At 43.1% G+C, this 26,554-nt stretch overlaps 1 protein-coding gene and 1 long non-coding RNA gene across 2 annotated transcripts; one reads left to right on the plus strand and one right to left on the minus strand.

Moving 5' to 3' along the window:
• Window positions 1-3: 3 nt before the first annotated feature.
• On the plus strand, window positions 4-26,554 carry LOC144274377 (uncharacterized). The gene is made up of 3 exons (XR_013347866.1): window positions 4-60; window positions 911-988; window positions 26,540-26,554. It is a non-coding gene; the product is annotated as an uncharacterized LOC144274377 (long non-coding RNA).
• Window positions 11,272-14,641, minus strand: SOX9 (SRY-box transcription factor 9). The gene is made up of 3 exons (XM_077833200.1): window positions 14,211-14,641; window positions 12,749-13,002; window positions 11,272-12,053 (listed from the first exon to the last, which is right to left on the minus strand). The coding sequence occupies exons 1-3, from the start codon at window positions 14,639-14,641 to the stop codon at window positions 11,272-11,274; spliced, it is 1,467 nt and encodes a 488-aa protein (XP_077689326.1).

Below are 26,554 nucleotides of genomic sequence, written 5' to 3' on the forward strand. Positions count from 1 at the left end.
GGCTGGACAGACTCTTCAGGAGGCAGGTCCTTCTCCCTTCTAAAAAGCAATCCAAGGAAGGTATGTAAAAAAAGTCTTATGACTTACTGGCCAGGTGCCCCTTACGGTGCACATCTATAAGCTGCATGGAGGTTAGTTTCACTGAGTGAGGCTTGTGAACAGCTCACGCTTTTTGGCTTTAGAACGTCCAGATGCAGCTGTTCTCTCCTGTTGTCTTAGCTGTGATTGAGGCCCCTGCTAACTCCAAAAGAGGAAGCCTAGGAGCAGATGATAAACTCAGTCGAGATGGGGACGAATCAACCCCCTGGGCAAAACAGCCCTGACCTCTGAGGAAGTTTATATCCAAACCCCCCTGGTGGCCTTTATTCCTATAATAAGCCACACCAAAACCCTGTATGCAAACAACTCAAATGTCCGGGAAGTTCAGAGCAGGATCTGGTTCTGAGTTTTGCATCTTGGGCCCATCTCTAAATAGAAACCTAATGTGAGTCTACTTGGTTTCAAAGGAAATTTCTAACTCAAAGTGATTCAGACGTGAACTGGAATCACATGTAAGTTGATTTTCCAGCTGACAGGAGTAGGTTAATTGTAAACTATCTACTGAAGCCTAAAAACTGCTGTCCAGTCTTATTATTAGTAGCTTAAAATTTATGGAGTGAGACGTTCCTTGGTGATAGTTGGTTTGTGCCCAGACAGCTCTGTGTAATTAATGCCCACACTGGGGGAAGAAAGTCCAATTTAAAACTTTCCCTTTTGCCCTCTAATTCATCTTGCTGTGCCCAGGATGTAGAGGGGATCTGAGATCCATGTGTGATATGTAACCACGTGGGCTGAAATATCAGACCACGATGGAGTGAATTTGGTTGGAGCTTCTCAACCTTATCTATGAATTCTTTTTCATGTTCTATAGTGAGATATCTTCTTCTGGTGGAGGTGTTTAGGCTGAAGTATCTGATTTGAGGGAGGGTCTCTAATCCAGCAGATGAAGGTATAACCAGATCCAGTGGCTAGAAGTTGAAGCTAGAGAAATTCAAATTGGAAATAAGATGAAAAATGCGAACAGTGAGGGTTGTTAACCAAGTTACCAAGGGAGGTGGCAAATTCCTCATCACCTGGAGTCTTTAAAACAAGATTGGATGTCTTTCTGAAAGAGAGGTTTCAGAGTAACAGCTGTGTTAGTCTGTATTCGCAAAAAGAAAAGGAGTACTTGTGGCACCTTAGAGACTAACCAATTTATTTGAGCATGAGCTTTCGTGAGCTACAGCTCACAAGAGAGACAATAGTTAACCGCAGGTATTTGGGCTCAGTAATGTTCACCTGCACAGCAGAAAAGAATAGTTCCTTCTGCTGCATCAGTGGGTGAAATTCTCTGGCTTGTGTTATGCAGGAGGTCAGAGTAGGGTGCGCACAGTCGTCCTCTCTTGCCCTAAAATTTATGATTTGCACCTTTAACTATATTCTCTGTGTGTTACTATGTAAAAATGGCCTCTTGTTGCTCAGTCTGTCTGTGTCCTGGGTGCCTGAGTCAAAACTTTGTCCTGGATAACCTAAGGAATTCCCTTTATGTTGGGCTTAATATCCCATTACACAAAGGTGTGAAGCAAACCTAGTGAAACTCCTGAATGTAAGTGATCCTTTCTCACTGTCTGTGAGCTGAAGGGATAAACTGAGCACCAAGAATTCGGTTCTGTACTGGGAGTTGGTGCCACAGTTGCTATTATTTTGTACTGTTATAGCAGGCATCACCTGGTGATTTCATTACATGTAGTCTTACAAGTGCTTTTGAGTAGCGTGCAAGCAAATGTTCAGTTTTGGGAAGACGTGCTGTGGGGTGGTGGTAGTTTTGGTCTGCAATATTCTGGACACAGGGAGCTGTGAGAGCAACAGGAGAACTTGCTCTCTGCTTTGGTCTCTGATTGGAGTAAATTTCTGATGCAGTGTTTCTCCTTGGAAACAGGATCATAGAATCATAGAATATCAGGGTTGGAAGGGACCTCAGGAGGTCATCTAGTCCAACCCCCTGCTCAAAAGCAGGACCCATCCTCAATTAAATCATCCCTGATTTAAACACTGATGTTGCTGTTGGGCTGAGATTCCTGAAAGAAGGGATTTTTCTGCTAGCTGTTTTTGACCATCTCTGTTCCAGGACTGGTGTTTAGCTGTAAATAAAATAAGTTACGCTTAGAATATACCAAGACTGATTTCTCCTCCACTAGGAAGGCAATCTGCAAAGCCCTGAACATCTGCTGCTGCTCTATGGAGGAGCAATGCTGGTGTTGGGATAGGACTTTGGTGTCAGAAGATAGGGTAACAGTATAATGGCAGCCCCAACGGAAGTGGGGCTCTGTTGTGTTAGGAGCTGTACAAATTCATAGTGAGAGACATTCCCTGCCCTGAAGAGCTTACAATCTGAACAGGCAAGATGGGCAAAAGATTAGTATCCTCATCTTAAAGGTGGATAACTGAGACACAGAGATGTCTTTGCCCAGGCCATACAGAGAGTCCTTGGCAGAGCCAGGAATTGAACCCAGACTTCCCAAGTCCTCGGCTAGAGCCTGTGAGTATGTCTACACTACAAAGAAAAACCCTTGGTGCCGACTCTGACCTTGGGTCAATTGTCTCGGGCTTGTGGGGCTTGGACTGCAGAGCTAAAAATAGCAGTGTACACATTCGGGCTCAGCCTGGAGTCCCTGATTCCGAGCCTGAACATTAACATTGCTATTTTTAACCCCACACCCGTGCCCCGTGAATCCTGAGTCAGCTGACCCAGGCTCTGAGACATGACACCAAGGGTTATTTCTTTGCAATGTAGATGTACCTTTAGTTACAAGACCACTTATCCTCTCCTGTGTTAATCTTTTCTGCACCTCCCATTCCCATTGGACCCAGCAGTGGAACACCTATTGAAATACCAAAATGAGGCTCTTGTAATATTTTGGGACCAGCCAGATCTTGCAGACAGATCCACACAGATGGACCCCATCGTGCGAAGGACTACCTGCAAGATCAGGCCCCGTATTCCCAATATGAGACAGGGAAAAACGGTAAACAAATGATCACTCTACCCCGCAAAAGGTTAAAAGTAAACGCTACTGTTGGTACTTCTTTTTTTCTCTCTCTCTCTCTTTTTTTCTTTCTTTTTAAAATGGAAAATGCATGTGATGGAGATAAAAATCCACAAAGGCTCTCCATAAATACTCTCCACAAATAATCAGATTTAGGGAGGGGAAAAAATCCTGAATGGCTTTTTAGTCACTGAAAATTGAGAGCAGCTCCTAGGCAGGTCATTAATTAAAAATATGCATTTGGAAACTTGTTTCCCAGCCCTTCGCTGAGCTGCAAAGCTGACTGTTATTTCGTAGTTCAAAAGGTTTTTATTGAAACTTTAAAAAACACAAACCCTTTTTACGGGGAAGTCGGGTTTTTTTTTAAATGGCTTTGCTATAACCCAAGCCTTTTGCTATAATCAGAAGCTGCCTCTTTCAGTGCATTAAAACTGCACCAGGCTTTCATTCTTCTTTACCAAAAATGGAGTTTCACCATAACTGTGTTTGCTAAATGGCTCTGACCCAATATTGTTCATGAAGGCCCATCCCCTACTGAAGTCAATAGAGTTTTGCCTGCAAGGTATAACCCTAAACAGGGTTCACTTGAGTAATGCCCAGAGTGTTATTAATTATTATTATTATTATTATTTATTATTAGGTATTAATAATTTGTATTATGGAAGCATGTAGGGCCCCAGTCAGAGATCAGGGCCTATCAAACTGGTCCTTGGACAAACAAATAACAAAGAGATGGTGCCTGCACCAAAGAGCTGACTGTTTAAGTCGGTGGCTCTCAACCCGAGGCCCAATCAGCACACAGCTGCAGCCCATGTGACATCCTCAGGGCCACACAGGTAGTATATATATTGTGTGGATGCGGCCCACACAACACATAGAGAACTGCATATGTGGCCCACAACGGTAAATAGGTTGAGAACCACTGATCCAAGTAAATACATCTCTCTATGCGCCTTATGATCAATTATTTGTATGACACCTGAGGCCACTAGGTGCTACTGAGATGGGGGGCCCCATTGTGGAAGGTGCTGTACGTACACATAATAAGGTTTTCTCTCCCTTCTGCCCCTCACTCCTGATCCATCAGCGTGTATTAGATGTTAATAAGAATGTGTATTCAACAATGGCTCTAGAGCAGGGATGTGACTGATCCGGTAGGACGTCCCAGGAGCTGGGCTTCTTTTCCTATCTCCCCCTCCTGCCCTTTTTTGAAGTTTCTTATTGTTTTCCTGGAATAAGGGAAAAAACCGCACTCAGGCTAAAGATAAGGCAGTGGGGTCCAGTGAAGAGAAAAGGTGACAGCAAAGCAGCTGGGGTCGATCAGACTGTTCTACCCCCTTCATTCCCACTCCCCCACCCCCAGCTCAGCCCTGCCTTGTAACTTTACAGGTAGTTCCCTCCCTTGCAGTCCCCACCACACTCTGCCTGTTCTCAAACCTGCCCTACAGCATTGCGGGCGTTCCCCCTTGTCCCAGCTGTCCCTGCACTCTGCTCTGTTCTCTGCTCCTTGGCTCCAACCTGCCCTGCAGCATTACAGCAGCTCCCCTAGACCCCAGGCTGCGAGGTTCTCACCCCTCCTATGCTCTGTTTTCTAACTTAGACCACCCCTGCGGCATTACAGATGTTCCCCTGCTTTCCCAGCTCCCAAGTCTTCCCTTCTCTCCCCACATCCCACACACACTCAGCAGCCACTTACCCTGCAGCACTATGGAGCAGGGGCTGCTCATTGGGTGAGTTTATTCTGTGATGGGTACAACAAACAGCAGGACTGGAAAGATACTGCTGGAGGCATTTTTCATTTCTGACCCAAGTCCACCCCGGGTCTCCAGAGGTGGAAACAAATGGCCTAGAACTCACAGCACCTCTTAGCCAGGGTGAAGCATAGCTAGAACTGGGCCAAAACTTTCTTTCTGGCAACAAAGGATTACGAAACATTCTGCAACTTCATGGCAGTTTCACCCAATTGTTTCAGTTGAAAAAAAAGTTGGGAAAAAATCTAAATGTTTTGATTTTTAAACATTTTGTGAAGGGTTGAAATGACTTCTTGTTTTTATTTTTTTTTAAAAAGAAGGAAAATGCAAAACAAGAAGTGTTTTTAAAGGTTGCTATCTAATGAAACATAAAGCTCAACCCCCCAGCACATTTATTTTTAACTCTTTGCTTCACCAAAAACTTTGAAAAATTATATGTTGTGGTTCTGCCTGAAATGGATATTTTATTGTTTTCAGACTTGCCAGCGAATCAAATAATGCCTTATTCGCACAGCTCTACGCAAGATTTCTCTGTGGTCGGACTGGGCTATTTCTGTAATGTGGGAGGACATATGTGTTACAATCTCCTCAAATGCCAGCTGTGGAATATGACTTGACTTTTCTAGACAAGGGGGGCAGCAAGCATGGGTGCAGTGGCCATCTCTATTCTCTTCCCGCATGTCCCCACTTTGGAAGGAACCTTTTCTTCCCACTAAGAAAATGGAAGAAAAACATAACTGAAAAAATAAAACAGCAGCAGCAAAGGCAAACATCTTCTGAGGGACCAGACTCCCCCTGCCCCACCCTTTTCGGATGCAAAGCTGCACAGTGGCATTCCTTATTGGTTATTCATTACAGCTCTTTTGGTTAGTCCTAATCATACGTGATGCCAGGAAACCACTGATTTCAAAGGAAGTTAGGAGCCTAAATGCCTTTGAAGATCTAGACCTGAGTGTATAGGCTGCAGAACTGCTATGCGGTCCTTTTAGAACTGCCTATAAGTATGTTCCTGGAATGAGGTGAATCAGATCAGGAAATTAAATAAACAACCCCTTGAAACATTTTCCTGGTTTGGAATGTTTCAGAGTAGCAGCCGTGTTAGTCTGGATTTGCAAAAAGAAAAGGAGGGCTAGTGGCATCTTAGAGACTAACCAATTTATTAGAGCATAAGCTTTCGTGAGCTACAGCTCACTTCATCGGATGCATTCAGTGGAAAATCGAAAAGCTTATGCTTTAATAAATTTGTTAGTCTCTAAGGTGCCACTAGTACTCCTTTTCTTTCTGGTTTGGAATGTTTTCCCTTTTTCATTACTGGGCAAAACACCCACAAGACACAAGTCGTAGAAGGAAACTGACTAAGCAGTTTACTTAGGTTGTTGGCTGTGTGGGCCAGGGACAGTCTTTTAGTTCTGTGTGTGTACAGCTCCTGGCACAATAGGGTGCTGGCCTGTGATTGGAGATCCTAGGTGCTACTGCCGTACAAATACAGTAAATATTAATAACTAAGTGACAGAGCTGGTTGACAAATGCTATTTTACAGATGGGGAACTGTGGTGTGGAGAGAATAAATGACTTGCCTAAGGTCACATAGTGAGTCTGTAGCAGAGCAGGGAGTTGAATCCAGATCTCATGGCGCCCAGTCTACTGCCTTCAAGACTAACCATTCGGTAGCTAAGAAATGGTCAGGCAGAAATGTGATTGTTAATAGGCACTAACCGTTTGGAAATGCCAAGGCCGAGCAGCCAGCTTTAACTCCCCACATTGTGCCGCTAGTCTAGGAGCGATTGCCTCCTGCACAGCAGCCAGCAGGGAGGTATGGAGACTGTTGCAGCCTGTCAGGCAAATATGTAGCTAAAGGACACTGCAGAACAGGTGTTGTGGTCAGTAAGTGACGGCAGCTCCGGAGGAGCCCGTAAGGAGTAGTGGAATGTGTGTCCATTCCCAGCATGAGGCTGTCTCTGTGATCACCCTGCTCCTTCGAAACAGACTCTGGGGCTAGTTCCTATGGATGCGCAGCAGCTGGTGTTCTTAGGTGGATGACTGGGCCATTTCAAAAAGAGGGAAGTAACACAACGAGTTCATGCAATAACCTTTAACCTCTGTAATGAAACCGAGCGCCAGCCATGAGTACACATTTCTCAGTGTCTCAAAACCACCAGACAGAAACTCTGAGAGGGTTGGCTCAGCCGCAGCAGGGAACAGCAACAGGTGCTGCAGGACAGATGTGCTGTGCATGGAGAACCTAAGCCTGGAATAGCAGTGCGGGTGGGCAGGCTGCAGGTCAGGTTTAAGGTGCATTTGCACAGCTATGTACGGCAAATGTAGCCCTAGAATAATAATGGGGTCTGTCGATCAGGCTTGAGCGCTGTATAGGGTCCCACCACTGGAATAGCAGAAGGAGCTGCAAATCAGGTGAAGGTGCATTGGCGGAGCTCAGTGACTATGCGGATCTGGGCTAGCAGGCGGCGCTGAGATTCACTAACAGCACGGTTAGATAGGGTGGCCAGGAAGGTGTTTCAGACCTGGACTGCAGTGCCTGTTGGCATTGCTCATGAGGGTTTATGCAGCTGCCCATGGGTAGCTTGGCTCCACTTGGCGATGTCAGCATCTCACTTTTATGGGCAGTAAAGGTATTTTTAATTATAGAGTGCTGAATAAGAACACTTAGGTACAGACATAGCAATATAGATACACAGACACGTACGTGAAGGCACAGTCCTGCTGATGGACATGAATCATGCAAAAGGGGTGAGACCCTTGCCAGGTTCCAGCTCAGAAATAAGGTTTATGGGCTTGCTCCTACTCCCATTGAAGTCAATAGGAAAACTCCCAGGGCCCTAATTTGGGGTTATAAACCCCTGAAAGACTAGGGCCCTGATCCTGCAAAATTCTTACTCGTGCAAGTAGCTCTTGCACACATGAGTATTTTCACTGATATCAGTGAGGCTACTTGGGTGAGTGAGTATTTGCAGGATCAGGAGTGGAAGGAAACCAGCCCTTGCTGGTGCCAGAGGGAATGGAAAAAGCAAGCGTATCCCTTGCTTGGTATTCTCTTGAGAGCCTCTATCCCCTTCTTTTAACCCCCTTCAAATGGCATGTGAGCTGCCCGGGAGGCAGTAAATGAACCTGATGGAAGCGCAGCTCCTGGGAGGGCAGGGGGTTAAAATTCTTGCTAGCAGTTCAGCAGGAAGCCTGAAGTCTCAGAGTAAATATAATAAACAATTGTGACTACGTGTCCTTTTAAAAATCCCAGCATTCCCCCTGGCTCGGAGGAAAAGTGACATCATCAGAGGCTGATACCTGTTCTGTTCTGCTGCACAGGGAAGGGGATGATATCATCTGTTTAGTGAAAATGACCTGAAAGTCCATATGAGCTTGGAAACTCCCTGAATGATTCATGCCAAACCTAACAGAGTCTGATCTCCTTACCTCCCCCACGCCCCTGCTGTGATATGAATTGGTTAAAACTGAAATGCAGGCATGGACGGAGCACAGCAAATCAGGCCCAGCTCCATCCTGGGGGTAGAGATGGGAAGCGCATTGTCACCTTTCAGGTTACTATGCTTCATTTTCAGATGGGACAAGTCAGTTGGGTTCTTCTCTTAATCACTTTCACTTCCCTGGAATTATGCCAGGGATTAATTGGTCTCTGGTTTTCTTTGACAGTTCCTTCTTTTTTCATTCTTGTTTTCTACTTTTCCCCTCTGCCCTCACCCAAAAAATAAAACCAAGCTCAGCCTTTGGTTTTTTGTGCATTTAGGCCGTCTGGCAACTCTGCGGCAAGTCCTCCATTCATCTTTCTAACAGGCAGAGAAATAAGCAGCAGCAATGCAAATCCCAATCTCCTGTCAGCCCCACTCGTGATTCATTTAAGTATGCCTCCTCTTGAGCTGAGAGGGTTGCCTCCTAGAGGATCAGAAGGGAATTCTAGCTCCATTTCCCCCTTTGGTCCTCTTCATCCACTCTGTTAACAATTAGCCTCCGATGTGACTGTGGTGTGTGTGAGATAAACACTTGGCCACCAGGAACTGGGATGAGACCACAAACTTGTGTATGATTCCATGTGTACAGGTCTTTACACAGCATGTAGGTGTATCTTACCAACTGTAATATGTTACTGTAACACATTAATATGAATCCAGCTTTTGAAGGTTTTTCACACTAGCTTTCCTGAGAGGTAGTAGGAACCAGGTAGCCTTCTATTTAAATGACCTATCCTGCCATGGGATTAACGCTGACCATATGGGGCTATCACTGTAGCAGGAGGAAATTGACACAATTGTTTGACTTCAATGAGAGTTTTGTATAAAGAACCATTTCAGGACTGGGCCCAATTAAGCAGGCTCAGGTCCCAAAATCATATAGTGATTACAGTTAATCAAAACAAGAGACAAAAGTATACAAGTCACGATATAAAAAACCCTCTGTAGCTTTAACATCCCACTGTTCTTAAGTGGATGCACTTAATAAAATATACACAGTTGCTTTTTAAAATTTTTAATACAATGTATATTTATTGCAAACAATAATATACAAAAATGGTAAGTTTCACAAAGAGAACAAATGGTCTTGCAAACAAAACAAAATAAAACAAACTTACCTAAAGACAAAATATGATTTAAATGACAGGTCTTTTAAGTTACAGAAATACTTTAAAAAGATCTGCTTTTATACAGAAATAGAAAGATGCCATATTATGAGTGCTTTAAGATTTTTTCTACTGAATCCCTAAAAAAATACCCCCAAAACAAAAAACTCCCACAACTGTTAACAAATATATCATTTTTTTAAATAAAAAAAAGTTTGCTGTCTTTTTTAAAAAGCAATTCTTAACTGTTTAGCCACAGCTTCCCCACCTCAAAACAACATCAAGGGGTGGAAGGTTAGCAAGATGACACACACACACACACATTTTGTCAATGGTGTCTTGTGTCTCACATACACACACGTTTGTGTGTCCAAAAGAGCTGAGGCAGAAAACAAGGCAAATGATTCAGTGATACACTACATTTGCAATCTCTAGTTTGTACAAAACAAAATTCCAGTTTATCCTTAAAACAAAAGAAAAAAAGGAAGAGGACACGTTTGTACAAACCTAGGACACAGATTCCAAAGAATAATAATAATAATAATAAAAAGGAATTAGAGATAAATAAAGAACTGGTTACAGTTTAGACCATAATTTAACAGGCATCATACCCTCCAAATAAGACTCCAACAAATCTAATCGCTTTTAAAGGAGTTTAAAAAATGGAAGGGAGATTTTAAAAAGAAAATCTTGATTAAACTGGCTTTTCTCACAAAATAAATAATTTAAAATGTATCTGATGTTTCCAATGTGCCCTGCGGCTTTAATCCAAAGCCCACTGAAGCCAATAGGGGTCTTCAACGAGCTTTGGATCAGGCCCTAAATGTTTGCACTCAAGGCTCTTTAAAGGGCTGGGGAGGTGATGGGAGGCTTCCAGCATCTGTCATGCACATGGTGTCCAAAGCAGGAAGCTGAGGAGGGTGATGCTGGTTGTGGCATCATAATCTGCTGCTGATTGTTGGTAAAAGAGTCAGACGTAAGTTTTCCCAGAAATCGGATCTGCCTCCCTTCTGGGCTCTGTCTTTCTCCTTGCACTGGAGGGCAGTCGTATAAGAATCTCGAGGGGGGAAAAAAATATTACAGGACTGCTTTTAAGGCTTTTCAACAGCGCTGCTTTAAGGCTCAAGGTCTTTAAAAAATAAAACTAACAAATTCTCCTCCTGGCTCTCTCGCTACTTCCAAGTTAGAAAAATAAAGCCTCTTTTGTTTTTAACCCCTTGCGTCTCCTAGGTTGCACAGCTGACCAAAGCTTAGCCTGATGCCAATCCCTGTTTAACAGTTTTTGTTCCTAATTAATGCACACTGTTTTATTTTGTTTTTCTTTAAAGAAAAGACTTTTATCTATACAAAAATACCTCTGACTGCAAGAAAAGCTAGGACTGCTCCACTAAGTGTCGTTTTAGCTGTTGGAAAAAATAAGAGCATTTAAAAAAAAATCTCTAAAAAATATATATAAATCCCCTCAAATTGGTAACGAATCATACACAGTACATACTAAAAATATTTAAAATAGAGAATATTCCTCACAGAGGACTCTGGGTATTTTTTTTTCCTTTTTTTTTTTCTTCTTTCAATTACTGCTAAAAATAATTACAAAAGTCCAAACACAGGCAGACGAGTTGGCTGGTGAGAAAGCTCATCTCTCGCCCCGGAATCAAGGTTAAAGTCCAGTCCTTGGAATGTCTGTACCGAGTTTTGCTGGTTCTCAGCAGAGTGGTCTGGCCACTTCCTGAAGGGTGCTGTAGTGCAGAAGGCCCGATGTGTTCTCTTTTTTCATCATCTTTAGCGTTAGTGTCTTTATTAAAAAAAAAAAAAGTTGGAGACCGTTCTTTTTTCTCTCTCCTTGTTGTTGCTGCTGTTGTCGCCCTTAGGGCCTCGTAAGCTGTGTGTAGACAGGCTGTTCCCAGTGCTGCGGGCTGTGGGTCTGGGGAATGGAAGGGACTCCGGTAGTGTCTGCAATGGGCGTGTACATGGGCCTTTGGGTGGGGTTCATGTACGTGAAGGTGGAGTAGAGGCTGGTGCTCTGGCTGGCCGCATGGCTGTAGTAGGAGTTGGAACTCTGGTGGTCTGTGTAGTCATACTGCGAGCGGGTGATGGTCGGGTAGGAGGAACTGTAGTGCTGAAGGTTGAAGGAGCTATAATTGAGCTGCTGTGGGGAGTGCTGCTGTTGCTCGCTGTAATGGCTGGGACTGAGCTGCTCTGTCTTGATGTGTGTCCTCTGCTGGGACTGGCCCTGTTCGCTGCTCAGGGTGGTCATCGCATGCTGCGGCTGGGCCTGGGGCGGCGGCTGCTGTGGCTGTGGCTGTTGCTTGGACATCCAAACGTGCCCGGCTCCAGCTTGAGTGGCAGGCGTGCTACTGATCCCATAGCTGCCGCTGTAGGTGACTTGACCGGGTTGGCCGTGGGTGGCCGGGACTCCCGGGTGACCGTTGGGTGGGAGGTACTGGTCAAACTCATTTACGTCAAAGGTCTCTATGTTGGAGATGACGTCGCTGCTGAGTTCCCCAATGTCCACATCCCGGAAGTCAATGTGGGGCGGTTGTCTTCCTCCTTCCTGCAAAGGGCGCCCTTCTCGCTTCAGGTCTTGCTTCCCAGGCTGGACATCTGTTTTGGGTGTAGTAGGAGGAGTCGGGGGCCCCTGGGACTGCCCTGGAGAGGAAAAGAAATAGCACATGCAGTCGTGAGTTGGCTGCTTCCCTTGTTTTAAGTGAGCTCTCTGTCTCTTTAGCTGATATGGCACACAAAGACAGCCATAAGGCCCTGAAATCTAAAGTTAGCTGTTTTTTTATAAGCAGGAGGCAGTTGTATAAGGGTGATACCACAGTTAATGGTTAACTCAAGATCTTTGGGGCCCTGGCAGATATCACCGCTTTGCCCCTGAAGTCAGTTGCGAAGGGTAACACGAACGTTTCCAGGTTCGTAACACGAGTGTGATCTGTATCTGTGCAAATATGTAGCACCAGATAAAATATGGGGCTTTTGAGATGGCCTGCAGCTCAAGGTGGTTTTTAATTTAATTTCTGAATTAAAAAGCTGGAAAACGTCGATTGAAACTTTGTTGCAAGGAGAAAAGTTGGTGAAAAAGTCTGAAGCCTAGTAAGCGTGTTTGTGTGAGTGTATCTGATGCTGGATCCAGCTCTCGCGAGCCATATCTACTGTTTGTCTGTCATTCTGTCTCTAAGCAGATTGCATCTGGAGCCTGGTTCAGAACACAGCGTGAGCTATGGAGTCACTGACAGTACCTCCGTAACATACAGACGGCTGTGTCTCTCCTTAGCTGCCTAGCCCAGTGTGTTGGGCCCAGGAGCGTGTGTGTGTGTGTCTGTATCAGGCTGCATATTTACCAGAGTGCTCTCCAGGAGAGTGAACCTCACTCATGCTGGAGGAAGACTGAGGAGAATCCGCCTGCAGGGCCTTGAAAATGGCATTGGGGGAGATGTGTGTTTGCTCGGAGCCCTCCTCCTGCTCCGCCTGCCCGTTCTTCACTGACTTTCTCCTCCGGGGCTGGTACTTGTAGTCGGGATGGTCCTTCTTGTGCTGGACCCGCAGCCTCTCGGCCTCCTCCACGAAAGGGCGCTTCTCGCTTTCATTCAGCAACCTGGGCAAGACACAGGGGAGCTGGGGGTTAGTTGCTTCTCCAACAGCAAGGACAGTTTACAGCGTGTCGTGCTGCCTAGAGGGCAGGCCCCAAGGGGCCCCCTGTCTTGACCTGCCATAAAGAGCTCTGAACCCCTAGGGTGCTACAAATGTCCGCACACACTACTACGGCCAGGCTGCAGTGCAGATTGCTCCCCCCGCCCAATAATCTGCACCCCCAGCCTCCCTTCTGCACACTCCATCCTGCATGACCAGCACACCTCCCCTGCTCCAGCTTGGCATCTCTCTGAATTGCAAGGAAAGGACCCCCCGTAGGTACCCCTTCCTCTACGGCCTGCCTCTTGCCATTGCTTCATAATCCCTTGCTGGCTGGTGGCGCCCTCTAACCCCCCGCCCCCATGAAATTGGCAGACTGTTTTGGTGGCCAAACAAGACACAACAAAACTAGGCAGTGACTTTTCTCCCCCTCTGGAAGAGGAGTGCGCGCACAGACTGATTCAATAAAAAGATTAGATGACTAATGCCCTGGATGGCTCCGGGCACCACCTCTGGAGGTCCAGATTCGCTCAGAACTTTCCCCTTCTGCTGCGAATTTAACTTTTGTTTTGTTTTGTTTTTTCTCCTGCAGTCACAGAATAAGCCCCGGCCAGGTGACTCACTTTCTTTCTCCTTCCCCCTCCCTTTCTTCCCTTTCAATGCCGAAGAAATCGGGCCATGCACCTTTCTCCAGAACCACCCACCCGTAGCTTGGCACAACTTTGCCAACTTTCTCTCTCCCCTCTCCCCCATGATCATTTCTTCGTTTGTGCAAATCTGATGCAATGCGGATGAAGTCCGGTTTTACACACACACGTTCCAGAGCGCCCTCCTTGTTAGCACCAGCCACTTTCCAAAGCCTGCCAGGGGATCAAAGGGCTCTGCTCACCATCTTTCCGCAAACCTCTCCCGGACCAGAGCCCCACCGCCCCTCCTCCTTAGCCCGTGCAGGGCAGAAAAGCCACTTGAAAGTCGAGGAGGCCAAGCCCACGTACCCGCCTGCCCCAGCTTTTGCCCCAGCGCTAGCTTAGCTGCCTTTCCCCATGCACACGAGTTTGCCAGCAGCAGCAGCCAGCTTCCCAGAATCGAAACCACACGCTCTCCTGCCTGGTCCAAACTTCTCCCTGCTTTGCAAACCAAGGCCCTTTAAACACGTTCCCCCGCCTCACTCACCTCCAGAGTTTGCCCAGCGTTTTGCTGAGCTCTGCGTTGTGCAGATGCGGATACTGGTCCGCCAGCTTCCTCCGGGCCGCCTGTGCCCACACCATGAAGGCGTTCATGGGTCTCTTCACGTGGGGCTTGTTTTTGCTGGATCCGTTCACACGGACCGGCATGGGCACCAGGGTCCAGTCGTAGCCCTTCAGGACTTGGCTGACCGCCTCTCGGATGCACACCGGGAATTTGTCCTCGTCGCTCTCTTTCTTCAGATCCGGATCGCCCTTGGGGAAAGTGTTTTCTTGGGGTCTGGTGTTCTCAGTGTCCGAGCCGGAACCAGAAGGGCAGGGGGACCCCGCGGAGTCGTCCGACATGGTGGGGCTAGGGGCGCCAGAGATGCATTTGTCCTGCTCTTCTGTCATTTTCATGAAGGGGTCTAGGAGATTCATGCGAGAAAGCGGCAGAGGGGGAAAACAGTGGGATGAAAATCAAGGGGTGGGGGAGAGGAGGGGGGGAGGGATTAAAAATAATAATTATAAAGTGGCAACGCCTCTTTAAAACCAGCTGGGTTTGTGGTGGAGGAAGCAAGGAAGAGATGGAGGCGGGAGTGGGGTGGGAAGGAAGGCAGCAAAAAGTTTGCAAAAGAAACAAGAAAGTTTTGGCTGGTGAACAGCAGCTTGCAGGAGGGAAAAAAAAAAGTTTGTTCACAGCCCACTGCAAAGTTGCAGCTGCAGCGATCTGCTCTCAGAGACGTGCATGGACCCAGCTCTGAGGATAGTCAAAAGGGGGTGGGAAATAAAGTTTGGAGTTAGTCTTATTAGCCCCCTCTCTGTCCCCTCTTTCTCTCTGCCTCTCAGAAGAAGAAAAAAAAAGTTCCTTGGTTTTTGGAAAGTTTAAGGCTCCCAATTTCACCTAGTCAATTTCAAGCTCAGCTCTCCAACTCTCTCTCCGCGTCTCTGTAATAAATACTCTCCTCTTCTATTTCACCTTAGAAACTTTCAGCCAATGACAGCCCTGCCCCTGGGGGGCTGGCACACAGATGATTGGCTACAAGTTTTTGTAGGGAGGGGAGAAAGGAGCGCAGGTCTCAGAGAAGGGGAAGACAAAAATACAGAAAAGTAGAAGTGTCTGAGTTTACTCTTTGTACTTCAGAACTTTTGTGGTGCCTTAAAATTAAACTCGTCTTTATTTGTATTTGTCTCGGCAATTTTTGATTGATTTCAGTGGGACTATGGACAGTCTCCTGTTCTATAAAAGATACTCCAGGGGGGTCAAATTGCATCACACAGGTTGCGTGCTCCTAATTTGCACTTACTTTGGCGTGGCAAAGAACTTCGAGCTTTTTCTGTGAAGTAAACGATGTTGTGATTCGCCTCTGTTTGTTTTTTCATTATAACACCTAGAGCTGTTTTTAAAAATACATTTGTCATCAAGGATGATGTTACGCTCACTGGTCTGCTGCTATTCTTTAATTAAAACCAGCATGGTTTAAAGCCACGCGCAGGCTTATTTGATAATTCAGTGCTTTAAGTTCTGTACTCACAGATGTAGAGCTCGCTTAACTCTGCAAAGTTCTGTGACAATTTATTGCTGAGCTACCTTGGTCAGAGGCTGGTCTTCTGGTTTGGACTGTAGTCTGAAGACTCTAGTTATTGACACTGTGTCAGTGTGGTGCAATTGGGCTAGTCGTCTTAAAATTAAACCTTAATTATTCAGTGGTCTGAAACACACTAAGTAAAAGTGTGTCTACTTTCTGCATTTTAATACACGAATAAACTTTATATACCGTTCTCGTCCATCGCTGTAACTTGCATTTATAGAGCTAACCGATGGCACTGAAGTTTCTCCAGTCTTACAATATAAACGGTATATTTGCATTTCTGAGCTTCGTAAAGTTAAGATGTACTAGAAAGAGTGATAGATTTGTTTTCAGGATGAAATTATGAAGATATGAGGGATATACATGCTCAAGTTAATTGTTAACTGCTAAGCGAGAACAGTCTCAAAATATGCAAAGACCATATCTAAAATAGTTGCAAAATAATGTAATAAAACATGACATTTACTAATACATAGCATTTCCCCCAGCATTTAAACCCAGAAATTCTCTCTTCCCGTAGATTTACTTGCAGGATATAGAATGCAAATCTTTGCCTCTATATTTGCAGAAAGACTGTTTTCCCTGCTGTAAATGTTTACGTTTTCATTACATGTTTTGAATATCTTTTGGGTTCTTGCTAGTAAAAGTTTAACTCATTTTCAGTTTGCTCTTTATCTCCTGTTCTTTAGGGGCCGATAACTGGTATAGGGCATCCAAGATCTATTTGTTTTGCAAAGCTGGTATAATTCTGAAACAAACAGGAAGGGAAAAAATTGAGACTGTTATTCCTGATTTTAAGCTTGTCACAGCACACCCGCTAGTGATCATTAAACAAGTTTACCGTGTAATAAAAATAGCGAAGAAAATAGTTTTAAACATACCTATGTGGTTATTTCTTCTCATAATTAACACGTTAATGCCTCAACATTTGTAGATGCACAATCATATCAAACACATACCTATATCATCTCTCAGTCACAGATCATCAGATCTGTACCAGAGCTATTGCAAATAAAACTTAGCTGTTGATAGAAATCGTTTAAAATGGGAGAAGCACCCTCATTGTTGTCATGTTGTCTGATCCCTGCCAGGCACCATTACATGGGTTTGCTTTGCTTTCTGTGCGTTTGATACTCACATTTCATAGTCCCGTTTCTTTTTTGGAACTTTTACAGTTGTCAACAATCGCCTTTCTGCTGGTAAAATGTAATTCTTTTCTTTATCCAGAGGGGGCGCCAAAAGCCCAGAAACTAACCTCAAACTTTTCGCTTTAGGAGACTTTTTTAGAACAGGTTTCTTGCTGAATCTGGACTCGTCTTTGACAATCAGATTGATCAGCTCCAGGCATTTCCCCCTTTACAAGATTCAACAGCAAACTTTACTTCGCAAACCGTGAGGAGAAACTGATCAAAGTGTTTTCAGCCAGTGGTCAATGAAACTGACAAGATACCAAATAGTTATAAAACACTGCATAAAGTGTGCGTGTGGGGGCTTTTTAAAAACTTTTTGGGGAAATCTACATATTCTAATGGAAGTTATTCTGGTGCATTTTCTCTTGCCCCCTCAAGTGTTCTCAATCCCTTATTTGCTTGTGATGCTGCTCTCAAAGAGCTCTTAATATTTCTCTAAGGTTCATGTGGGAAAATTAAGGAGTGAAATGAGAAATAACTAAAGAATTAAAAAAACCCAAACCCCTGTATCCCAAGAATACAGCATGTTGGCCACTCCATACAGTTCCCGACACACTTTTTCTAAATTCATATTTATAAGTGAACGATGCAGTGTCTCACTTCGAGGCAGTCTCGAATCCGTCTGGATTTCCCAACGCACTTCTATGTCAATTTCGCTGCGTGCTGGAAGTACCTTCTGGGCAGAGCCGCTGCATCGCTTAGGAAGGTTTAGATTGCTCTCCAGCCTGACTGGGGACACTTTCCCCACAAAGACTTGTCTCTGTCCTTGTACAACTTCAATCGGTGACGCAACACACGGTTTTTAAAGAGTCGCCAAATTGGCCAAACTCGATCAGCAAAAATAAACAAACACGTCCCAACACACACGTTAAAAATTGCAGCCACTGATCTGTTTCTAAAGGGCCGCGATTTTTAACGTGTGTGTTGAGACGCGCTTCAAAAAAAAAAAAAAAGTCCAAACATTCCCCCTTCGCTTTGTAGTGAAATGTTCGGCACCTACGTTTTTAATTGCAGGCTTCTCTTTCGAGACAGCCAATGCATTGTCCGAGATAATAACAAGGTTATCTCGGTTGGGAATAAGACACAAGTTGTGCTGATACTTCCAAGGAAATAAATAAATAAAAAGACTAAGCTGAGAACTGAATTTCAGAACAGATGCTTTTTAAAGACTGCGATTCCGAGTTAACCTAAGGGTCTATTTCCCCCCCCCCCCCCACACACACACTTCCCTGTAAACTAAGTGATCAAAACCTCTAGGGCCAAAGTAGGGGGGCACCTTTTTTTGCTGTAGTTTTCCTTATAAAATATACAGTGCCTAATTCTGAATTCAATTCGAGCACTGATGTCGGGTTTTCCCCTCAGTGCTTTATGGAAACTGCTTCAGTTCACAGCCTTTGTTCGGTTAAACAATTCCTCTAGGTAGCATTGTCCTGCTGGGTGACCGTACATTGGCGAGGGGACATTTTTAAAAAAGTGCAATTATTTTTTGAAATGGAATTGGAAATTGTGCGTGGCAAAAAAAAAAAAAAAAAAAAAAAAAAAAAGGGCACAGGGGGAAGGAGCTCTGAAGAAATCAATTTGAAGAAAAACTCCCTGTTAGACCCTTTCTGTATTTGCTATCTTTCTCTGGGAGTTTTTGCTTGGAAACCTCTGGCAAACAGCTATCTTTGGGTGAGCTGAAAGGTAAGTGTATGCCTTATTTATAGAGCCTTTGTCTGAAATCATAGGGGAGGCGAGAAGATGATTTGTTTTTTTTATGATTGACTGCAACACTTAAAAACATTTCCCAGTGTTACAGATATGATTGGGCTAAATATATAGCAGAGACCAAGTAGGAAGGTATATTGAGATTTGCATCAACATTTGGGATGAACATAGTTAATCTATTCTTAATATTTAGATGGACAATTCTAGAAAAAAAATTCGCTTACCAATTTAAGACTCAGATTAGCTATTTCAGGAGACAAATTTAGCACAGCACATCTATTCTTTAATATTTGGTCTAGAAATATCAAAGAAAGCTCAACCAATACATTGTTCTTCTCTCAGCGGAACTGGTAAAGCAAAAAGTCTGAACAAATGTACCTGGAGGAGAAGGGGTTGTGGGTGGGGAAGGGGGGGAAGTGACAACAGATTGTTCCCTTCTGTTAGTGCTGATTGATTGGCAAAGAAAAAAAATCCCATGATTTTGGAGGATAATTGACTTAATGAAAAATGTAATAGAACATTTTTCATCCTGAAAGACCATTTGTTGAAAATATTCTGCCTTTTCATGACAAGAGAATCTATTTTAACAAAAGAAAGTGGTTTAACAAGTTTGAAAAATAAACAAAAGAAAAATGTAAAGCAGATATCATGTCCCATGTCATAGTTTGCATAGTTTTTTTAAAAAAAGCCCTGTTCTCCAGAATAGTTAGACATATGGACAATCTGATCAATCAGATTCACTTTTTAAGAGTAGAATGTTTTTTATTGAAGTCATGTTTTATACAACAGGATAGTGTGTTTTCGATTTAATCTTATTTTACAGGGAGTATTCAAGCCCAGGCTTCAGGAAAGATCTTTGACAAATAAGAATGTGAATTACAATCCTCATTTGATTTTTTTCCCCTCTTGTGCTAATTCAGCTTCTTTAGTTATTTCAGGAAACCCTCTTTCTAAACTATTTAGGAGAGAGGGAAAGAGACGGTCAGTTTAATAGCAAGGGGACTAATATCCACACAAGACATTAAATATTTTTCTCTCAAACCCTGCAAATGTGTACCATAGCCATATTGACATGAATCAGATGTGTTTGCTGAGAGCCAGCTTCTGCATGTACATGTAAGTCAGTTGTAGTATACTGAAATGAGAGGGGAGGAGGAGAGGGAGAAGGGAGGATGGCAAATTCACCTTCATGTTTTCCTTATGAAGTTCAGTAATTTCTAAAGTCCACTGTGTCTCTCCCCTCTACCCCAGACTCTTTGACCACCCCCATAACCCCCTGTGAAGTTGTCATGCTGAAATTGCTGACAGCCACTTATTTGCATAGTTGTCGGCTGTGATGTCACCAACACAGCCCTGGGACCTCTCTGCTGGGTCAGAACAGACTCTTCATTGGAACAAAAAGTTCATCCTTGGTAGGACAGGAAACCCAGGGAAATGCTGGCTCCCTGCATTTCTGCTGGGAGAAATGTTCGCCTTTTCAAATGATGTGCTGCAGAGTGAAAGCCCTTTCTGTCACTGCATATGCTCAGCCATTTGGAGTGTGTGTGTGTGGTGGGGCAAAGTAGAGAGGAGCAGGGATACAGTGCAACCCTTTAAAAATATACACCAGGAAGCTAGTGCAAAAATCTCTCTGAATTTTGCTGTATGCAAAACTTTTCATGACTATTCCATGGCACAAAAGCAGATGCCAGCTAAGTCTGTACTTCCTAGATTCCTCAGTGCTTCCTCCATTTGGAAGGCAACTTTCAACTGGAAAATCTGGAGGTGTAAAGAATTTTTTAAAACTATGTAATCATTTTGCCCACTCATAAGCCATGGAATGATTTCTTAAATAAGAGCACACTGTCTGTGTTCATGTGCATTAAGACAATTTCATCAAAGTCAAAACAGTGACACATTTTTATTTCCACTTACAAAATAAAAGGAGTGAGAGCCTGGAAACATGCTCTGAACAGATGTAAATCTGGAAGGTCAGTGTTACCCTTGATCAGTGCAGAATGTTTTCATCTGTTGGTGCAAGATGTTAGCATTTTAGCTAATTTATCTCATTCAGATTGTTTGTACTCCGGTCACTGGGGCAGGGACCTTATACCTTTCCAAACACATTGTTGTCACTTAACAAACAATAAATAATTGTTCACGATTTTTTATTGACACAAAAGAATAAATATCACTTGAGCTTAGAGAATGACAGAGGGGAGAATTACATTTTACATGCACTGTGAAAGGCAACCCATGTGGATGCACGTTAGGGTTAACATTAGAAACAGCTGTTGCCAGGTCGCCAGAGTTGTCCAAGGCCCTTCTGGCACTTACAGAGATGCCAGGAGAACAGTGGGTGCTTTAAACTGTGGCTGAAAGTGGTTGGAGGCTGCAGGAATTATCTTGTGTAGGAGTGGCCCATCACATACTCCTCTGTTCGGGTTAGCAGTCTGCCTTACTCAGAATCCAGTAACCACTGGGATGTTTCCTTGTGTACTGTAGCTATTTATTTTGCAAATGCCTGCTAATTTCTTAGACCACTTTCTGATTAGCCTTTGTCAGGAGGAATGTGGGTTTCTGTCCTGTTTTAATAGTGAGAATGGTGGCTGTTAGGTGATGGCTTTGGGGCAGAATTATGGCTTATTTTGCAGCCTGAACTAAGAATTCTTTGGTATTTGTGTTGAATTATTATATTAATCTTAACTGTTCATTAACAAAGCTCTTTGTCTATCTATCTATCTATCTATCTATCTATCTATCTATCTATCTATCTATCTATCTATCTAATCACCAGTTTGTCAGAATAATTTACAACCCTATGCTGCTGCTGAGCTGGGCAAAATGTAGATTGATTTAAGCTTTGGAACTAATGAAATGTAAAGCAATGGGAGTGAAAGCTGGACCAGTGGCATTTTTCTCTTTCTTTGGATTGTAAAGTGAAGGGGAGATTACAGATTACAGTATGATTTCTTGAAGGACATTGATGTTTTAATGTTTTAATTAATCCCTGAAAATGACTACCTCTTCATGTTTGCCATGTAGAATATAATGAAAAGGTTCCATAACAAAAGTATAAAGCAAAAGTGGACAGTGCTGCAATAAAAATACTGTAACTACTTTTAAGGGCTGGCTTCTTTTGAGTGGCAAGATCAGATTGGGTATACCTCTTTATTTGTCTGCAGAATAACTGTGGGCTGACCCTTGCTTATGAAATAGCACCATTCTAAATAGAATTGAGATTTGCTCCTGAAAAAGATAATTCCAGGAGTATGAATTCACTGTGGGCCAGATCCTGTTTTTGCAGCAAGTAGAATCAGACATTGCACTTGAATTTTCCAGACAGCAGCAAGTACAGTTGTTGTCTCTGATTATGAAAGCTCTTTTGCACCTGATCATTGGGTAAAAAATAATGTTAGAAGCACCCAAAATATGTAGAGACCAAGAATTAGTACAAGGAAAAATAGGGAGTTTTAACTCATCCATTGGTTATGAGTGATAGCAGAGCAGAAACTCGAGAGTCTGGTTGATTCTATTTTGCATGTTTGAATCCAGATCTCTGAGCTGAGGGCACCTGACTAGTTCTATAGGATTTTTAACACTTTGTGGCTCCAGGGCAGGCTCAGTGGTGTGCGTGTGTACACACACACACTTTTTGTTTTCTCCCGTTTCCTCCACACTTTGAAACCACTGCACACAAACTTGTAATTTACCAATGTTCTCTTCTCAAGATTATTATTTTAAAAAATAACATTGGCTTCAAGCTCTGCAAACTTGGTAGGTCTAGGAGATGTATCTGACAGTTGAAAGTGAAGGGGAATACCCTTGCAATAGTACAGAATTTTTCCCATGCTAGTGGAAGTGGAATATTTTGCAAGATACTTTCAAAGACGTTAGGGTGCATCTTATATTTGGTGGTCTGGTCACATAGCCTAATTTTTGCCTCCTGATGTGAACATCGATACTTTGTTCCTAAGAAGGTCTTGAGATGTGATCCAAGTATGCTACCAGGCAAAAGAACCAAGCTAAAAATAGCCTTATGTTGCCTTCTGCTAGGTCAGAACTGTGGGCTCTGAAGAGGTATCCAGGAGCTACCTTTCTAAATCAAGTTCCTCTTACTTCGAGTCCCACTTTGGAGTGGACGTTGCCTGGATAGGGATCTGAATCAGATGCGCAATCTGTTTTGAATAATTTTATTTTAAACTAATCATAGGGAAAAGGTCAAACTCTGCTATTGGGGGCCAAAGACCTGTCTTCCAATTCATAACAGCACAGAGATGGCTGGAGAAGGAATAGATGTTTGTTGAACAACCAGTATTTTTTTTTTCTTAAAATCAGCCCTATACAGCAAGAAAATGACAGTAAAAAACACCTTCCCAATTTTCTCTTCATCTGCTGTTTGACCGAGAGATCTTACATTCAAATTGAACAAATGCTTTGAGTTCAGATCATGCGTTTATTGGCTTTCAACCTCCATCACAACTGCATATATTCTGAAGGATGCAGTGTTTTAAACTGCAGTGGGTTGTGTTGCCCCACTATATTTGCAAAGAAACACATGCTCTGGTGCTGAGGCCTTCCTTTAAAAATCATTATGAACTCTTAAAAATAAACAGGATTGTTTCAAAAGGTGGAAAACTCTATTTAAATACTAATAATAAAAAGTCCATCAGCAACATAGTAAACCCTGGTAGCTTCATATCTTTTTTTTAACTCTTCAGCTGACACAACACATTCTTACAAGTGGCTATTCAGGTATGACATGTGTATTGAAGCTAACATGTTGTGGAAATTGGACCTGATATTTCATAGTCACCTACAGATAAATGCATGGGGGTAATTTAAAACTAGCCCTATTATATTTTCCAAGGAATAGTTCATATTACACAGTCCAGCAATGGCTTACAAGAAATTCATGAGAATTGGAAGGGGGAATAAAACTACCATTCTCTCTACCTGTTTGTGCAGCTCCTTCCTAATGCAGGGAGAGCTCGACTATTTATTTGGAGAGCTAAAGTTGTGGAAATATACTTGGAGGGTGTAATGTGGACAGCATGTGTTTCTGGGAGCTACCTGAAGTCTGTGTCCTAATAGCTTGCAGATGTCCTCAGGTCACTGATTTTCTATGGGCCAAAGAACGCAGCCGCCACCCCTCCCAGTTCTTCAAATTAAAAAAAAAAAAGGGGGGGGGAGGGATTTCACTTCTGGAACTTGTAAAATTGTTTGTTTGGGTTTTTTCCAGCCCCTTTGCCCCCCCCGCCTTCCCCAATACTGAATCATTTGGAAATTCTAACTGCCAGGCCCATGTTCATTTGGAACTATGATTTATTTGAAAAATAGAGAAATCTGCTATGGGATCCGTTTTTGTTTGCTCAGGGTGGGAAGTTTATTTACATTGGAATTATTTATTTAAAAACTTCAATTTTCTCTACTGCATAATAAACAGGGATTCATATATGTGGGTGGGTGTGTATTTATGGGGGCATATAATGTGTGTGTGTGTGTGTGTATATATATATAGGCTTGGAAGGATTCGGTTTTTATTGGTAAATGTCGATTTCACTGTACACACAAGCTGATGATAAATATTTCCATCAATTACACTTAAAATTTACAGCTAGGCAAAATAAGAAAGATGCTACCTGAGCAGTTATTAGCGTTTGGTTTAAGGGTATTTACTTTGCATATTTTGGCAAGTGATGTTGACAATTTGTGTGTGTTTTAACCATTATAAAGCTTGAACTTTTTGCTTCTCAACATTTGTCATTAAATGATTATTGACTGACAGTCAACAACTGTGAACATTTAGATCAATGAAAACTGAAAAAAGCTTAAAACATAATTTTTTGCAACTGTAAAAATTTAAATTGATAAAAATAAATGTCAATATTATCCACTGAAATTATAAAAAATAAAAATGGAATTCTGCCAAGCCTATATATGTATGTGTGTGGTATATTTGTGTGTATATAGCTGTGTGTGTGTGTATGTCTCTCTCTCTGTCTCTGAATGTATATATGTGTATATATGTGTATGTGTGCATTATGCATATATATTCACATAAGTTTGATAAGACATTATTAGAAGGCAGATAAGATGTTTCCTATTCAGCTGGCACTATATTACTTAAAAGAACCTAATGAAGCTTTTGCAGAAGGATCAGCATATGCAGAACTAACCTGTTTTCTCTGCATCCGATGAAGTGAGCTGTAGCTCACGAAAGCTTATGCTCAAATAAATTGGTTAGTCTCTAAGGTGCCACAAGTACTCCTTTTCTTTTTGTGAATACAGACTAGCACGGCTGTTACTCTGAAACCTTTCTCAGTTGTATTTCTCTTTTTAATGAAAGAAATGGTGGATCCTTAAATATCATTGCTGGTAAAGCTTGACATGTTGATCAATGATTCCTCTCTCACATCTGCCTTTGCTGAGCCAGACCCCGCGTAAGCAAAACACACAAGCAGTTGTCTAACTTGAAGCATTTGAGTAATCCCATCTCTATTCGGTAAAAGCAGGTAACTGCTTGAAGTTAGGAATGCGTTTATGTACCTTGCTGAATCGGGGCCCTAGTTTTGGTCCTCTGCTCTCACCTTTGTTGAGGAGAAAAGGTGTGAATGGCATCTTGCTTTGTCATTTGAAGCCGGGGTTAATGAGACACTGGTCTCTCTCCCCATTTCCAGTGGAAGAGGATTTTTAACTAGCCCCCTCACCCATCTTAAACTTGGGGATGGGAAGGAAGCTGTCTGTACTTGGGGCTCATGGAGCTGTCTGGACTTCCCAATAAGTAGGGTTGGAAGGTTTAAATGGTTATCGGTAAATGTCGGTAAACGTCGATTTCACTGTAGAGAAACAAGGTGGCGGGGGGTCTGGGGGTGTGTGTGGGGGAGAATATCTTTTATTGGACCAATTTCTGTTGTTGAGAGAGACAAGCTGTCGAGCTTACACAGAGCTCTCTTCAGGTTTGGATTTCACTGTCCACACATGAACTGATGAAAAATATTTCTATGGATGATCTTTGAAATTTATGGACAGGCAAAGTAAGAAAAATGCAGCTTGAGAACTTACTAGAGTTTGCTTTAAGGATATTTACTGTGTATATTTTGGCATGTCACGTTGACAGTTTGTGTTTCATGGTTATAAAGCTTTAATTTTTTAAATCTCAGCATCCACTGTCATTAAATAATTATTGTCTGGCCCCCAATAATTTCATGCAATTGTGAAAATGTAAATCAGTTAAAATGCTTAAAAATAAACATTAATATTATCTGTCAAAATTATAAACAAAAAAACTTTGAATTCTGCCCAGCCTACCAATAGGGTTTCCTGCAGCATTTGCTGCTGGCCCAGGGGCTGACAGCCTGATCGCTTTGCAAAAGTTTAACTGGCACTCTTTTGAGCAGCACAATGATGATCAAGCACTTGGGCACCTGACTCCCATTGACTTTCAATGAGAGTTAGATGCCTTAAGTGGCCTGAGTGCCTTTGAAAATCTCTTTCTCTCAGAGCATTTTGGGCCTAATCCAAGCCCCACTGCATCTATCTATTGACTTCAGTGGGCTTTAGACCATGATTAGTATTTGCATTTTGGTAGCATCTGGTGGTTTCAGGAGCCTGATTGTGCAAGGCACTGTGCACACGTATAGCAAAGAACCCCTCCAGCCTGCAGAGTTTACAATCTAAACAGGCAAGACAGAGGAAGAGGGGTGAAAGGAAATATTATCCCTTCTCTATAGATGGGGAACTGAAGTTCAGAGCGATTAAGTGACTTTCCCAGGGTCACACAGGAAAGTCTGTGGCAGAGCCAGGAACAGTACTCCTGTCTCCTGAGGCCCAGCCTGGTGCCTTAACCACAAGATCATCCTTTCTTTCAGATTAAGCCCTTTATC

The sequence above is a fragment of the Eretmochelys imbricata genome, chromosome 14 (genome assembly GCF_965152235.1).
Source record: "Eretmochelys imbricata isolate rEreImb1 chromosome 14, rEreImb1.hap1, whole genome shotgun sequence".
In the NCBI taxonomy this organism is placed as follows: Eukaryota; Metazoa; Chordata; order Testudines; family Cheloniidae; genus Eretmochelys; species Eretmochelys imbricata.

Coding starts and splice junctions, on each gene's coding strand:
- SOX9 (XM_077833200.1), bottom strand. CDS start 14,641: ATGAATCTCCTAGACCCCTTCATGAAAATGACAGAAGAGCAGGACAAA. Junction 13,003..14,210: donor ACGCTGGGCAAACTCTGGAG/GTGAGTGAGGCG, acceptor TGTCTTGCCCAG/GTTGCTGAATGAAAGCGAGA. Junction 12,054..12,748: donor CTCTCCTGGAGAGCACTCTG/GTAAATATGCAG, acceptor TTTCCTCTCCAG/GGCAGTCCCAGGGGCCCCCG.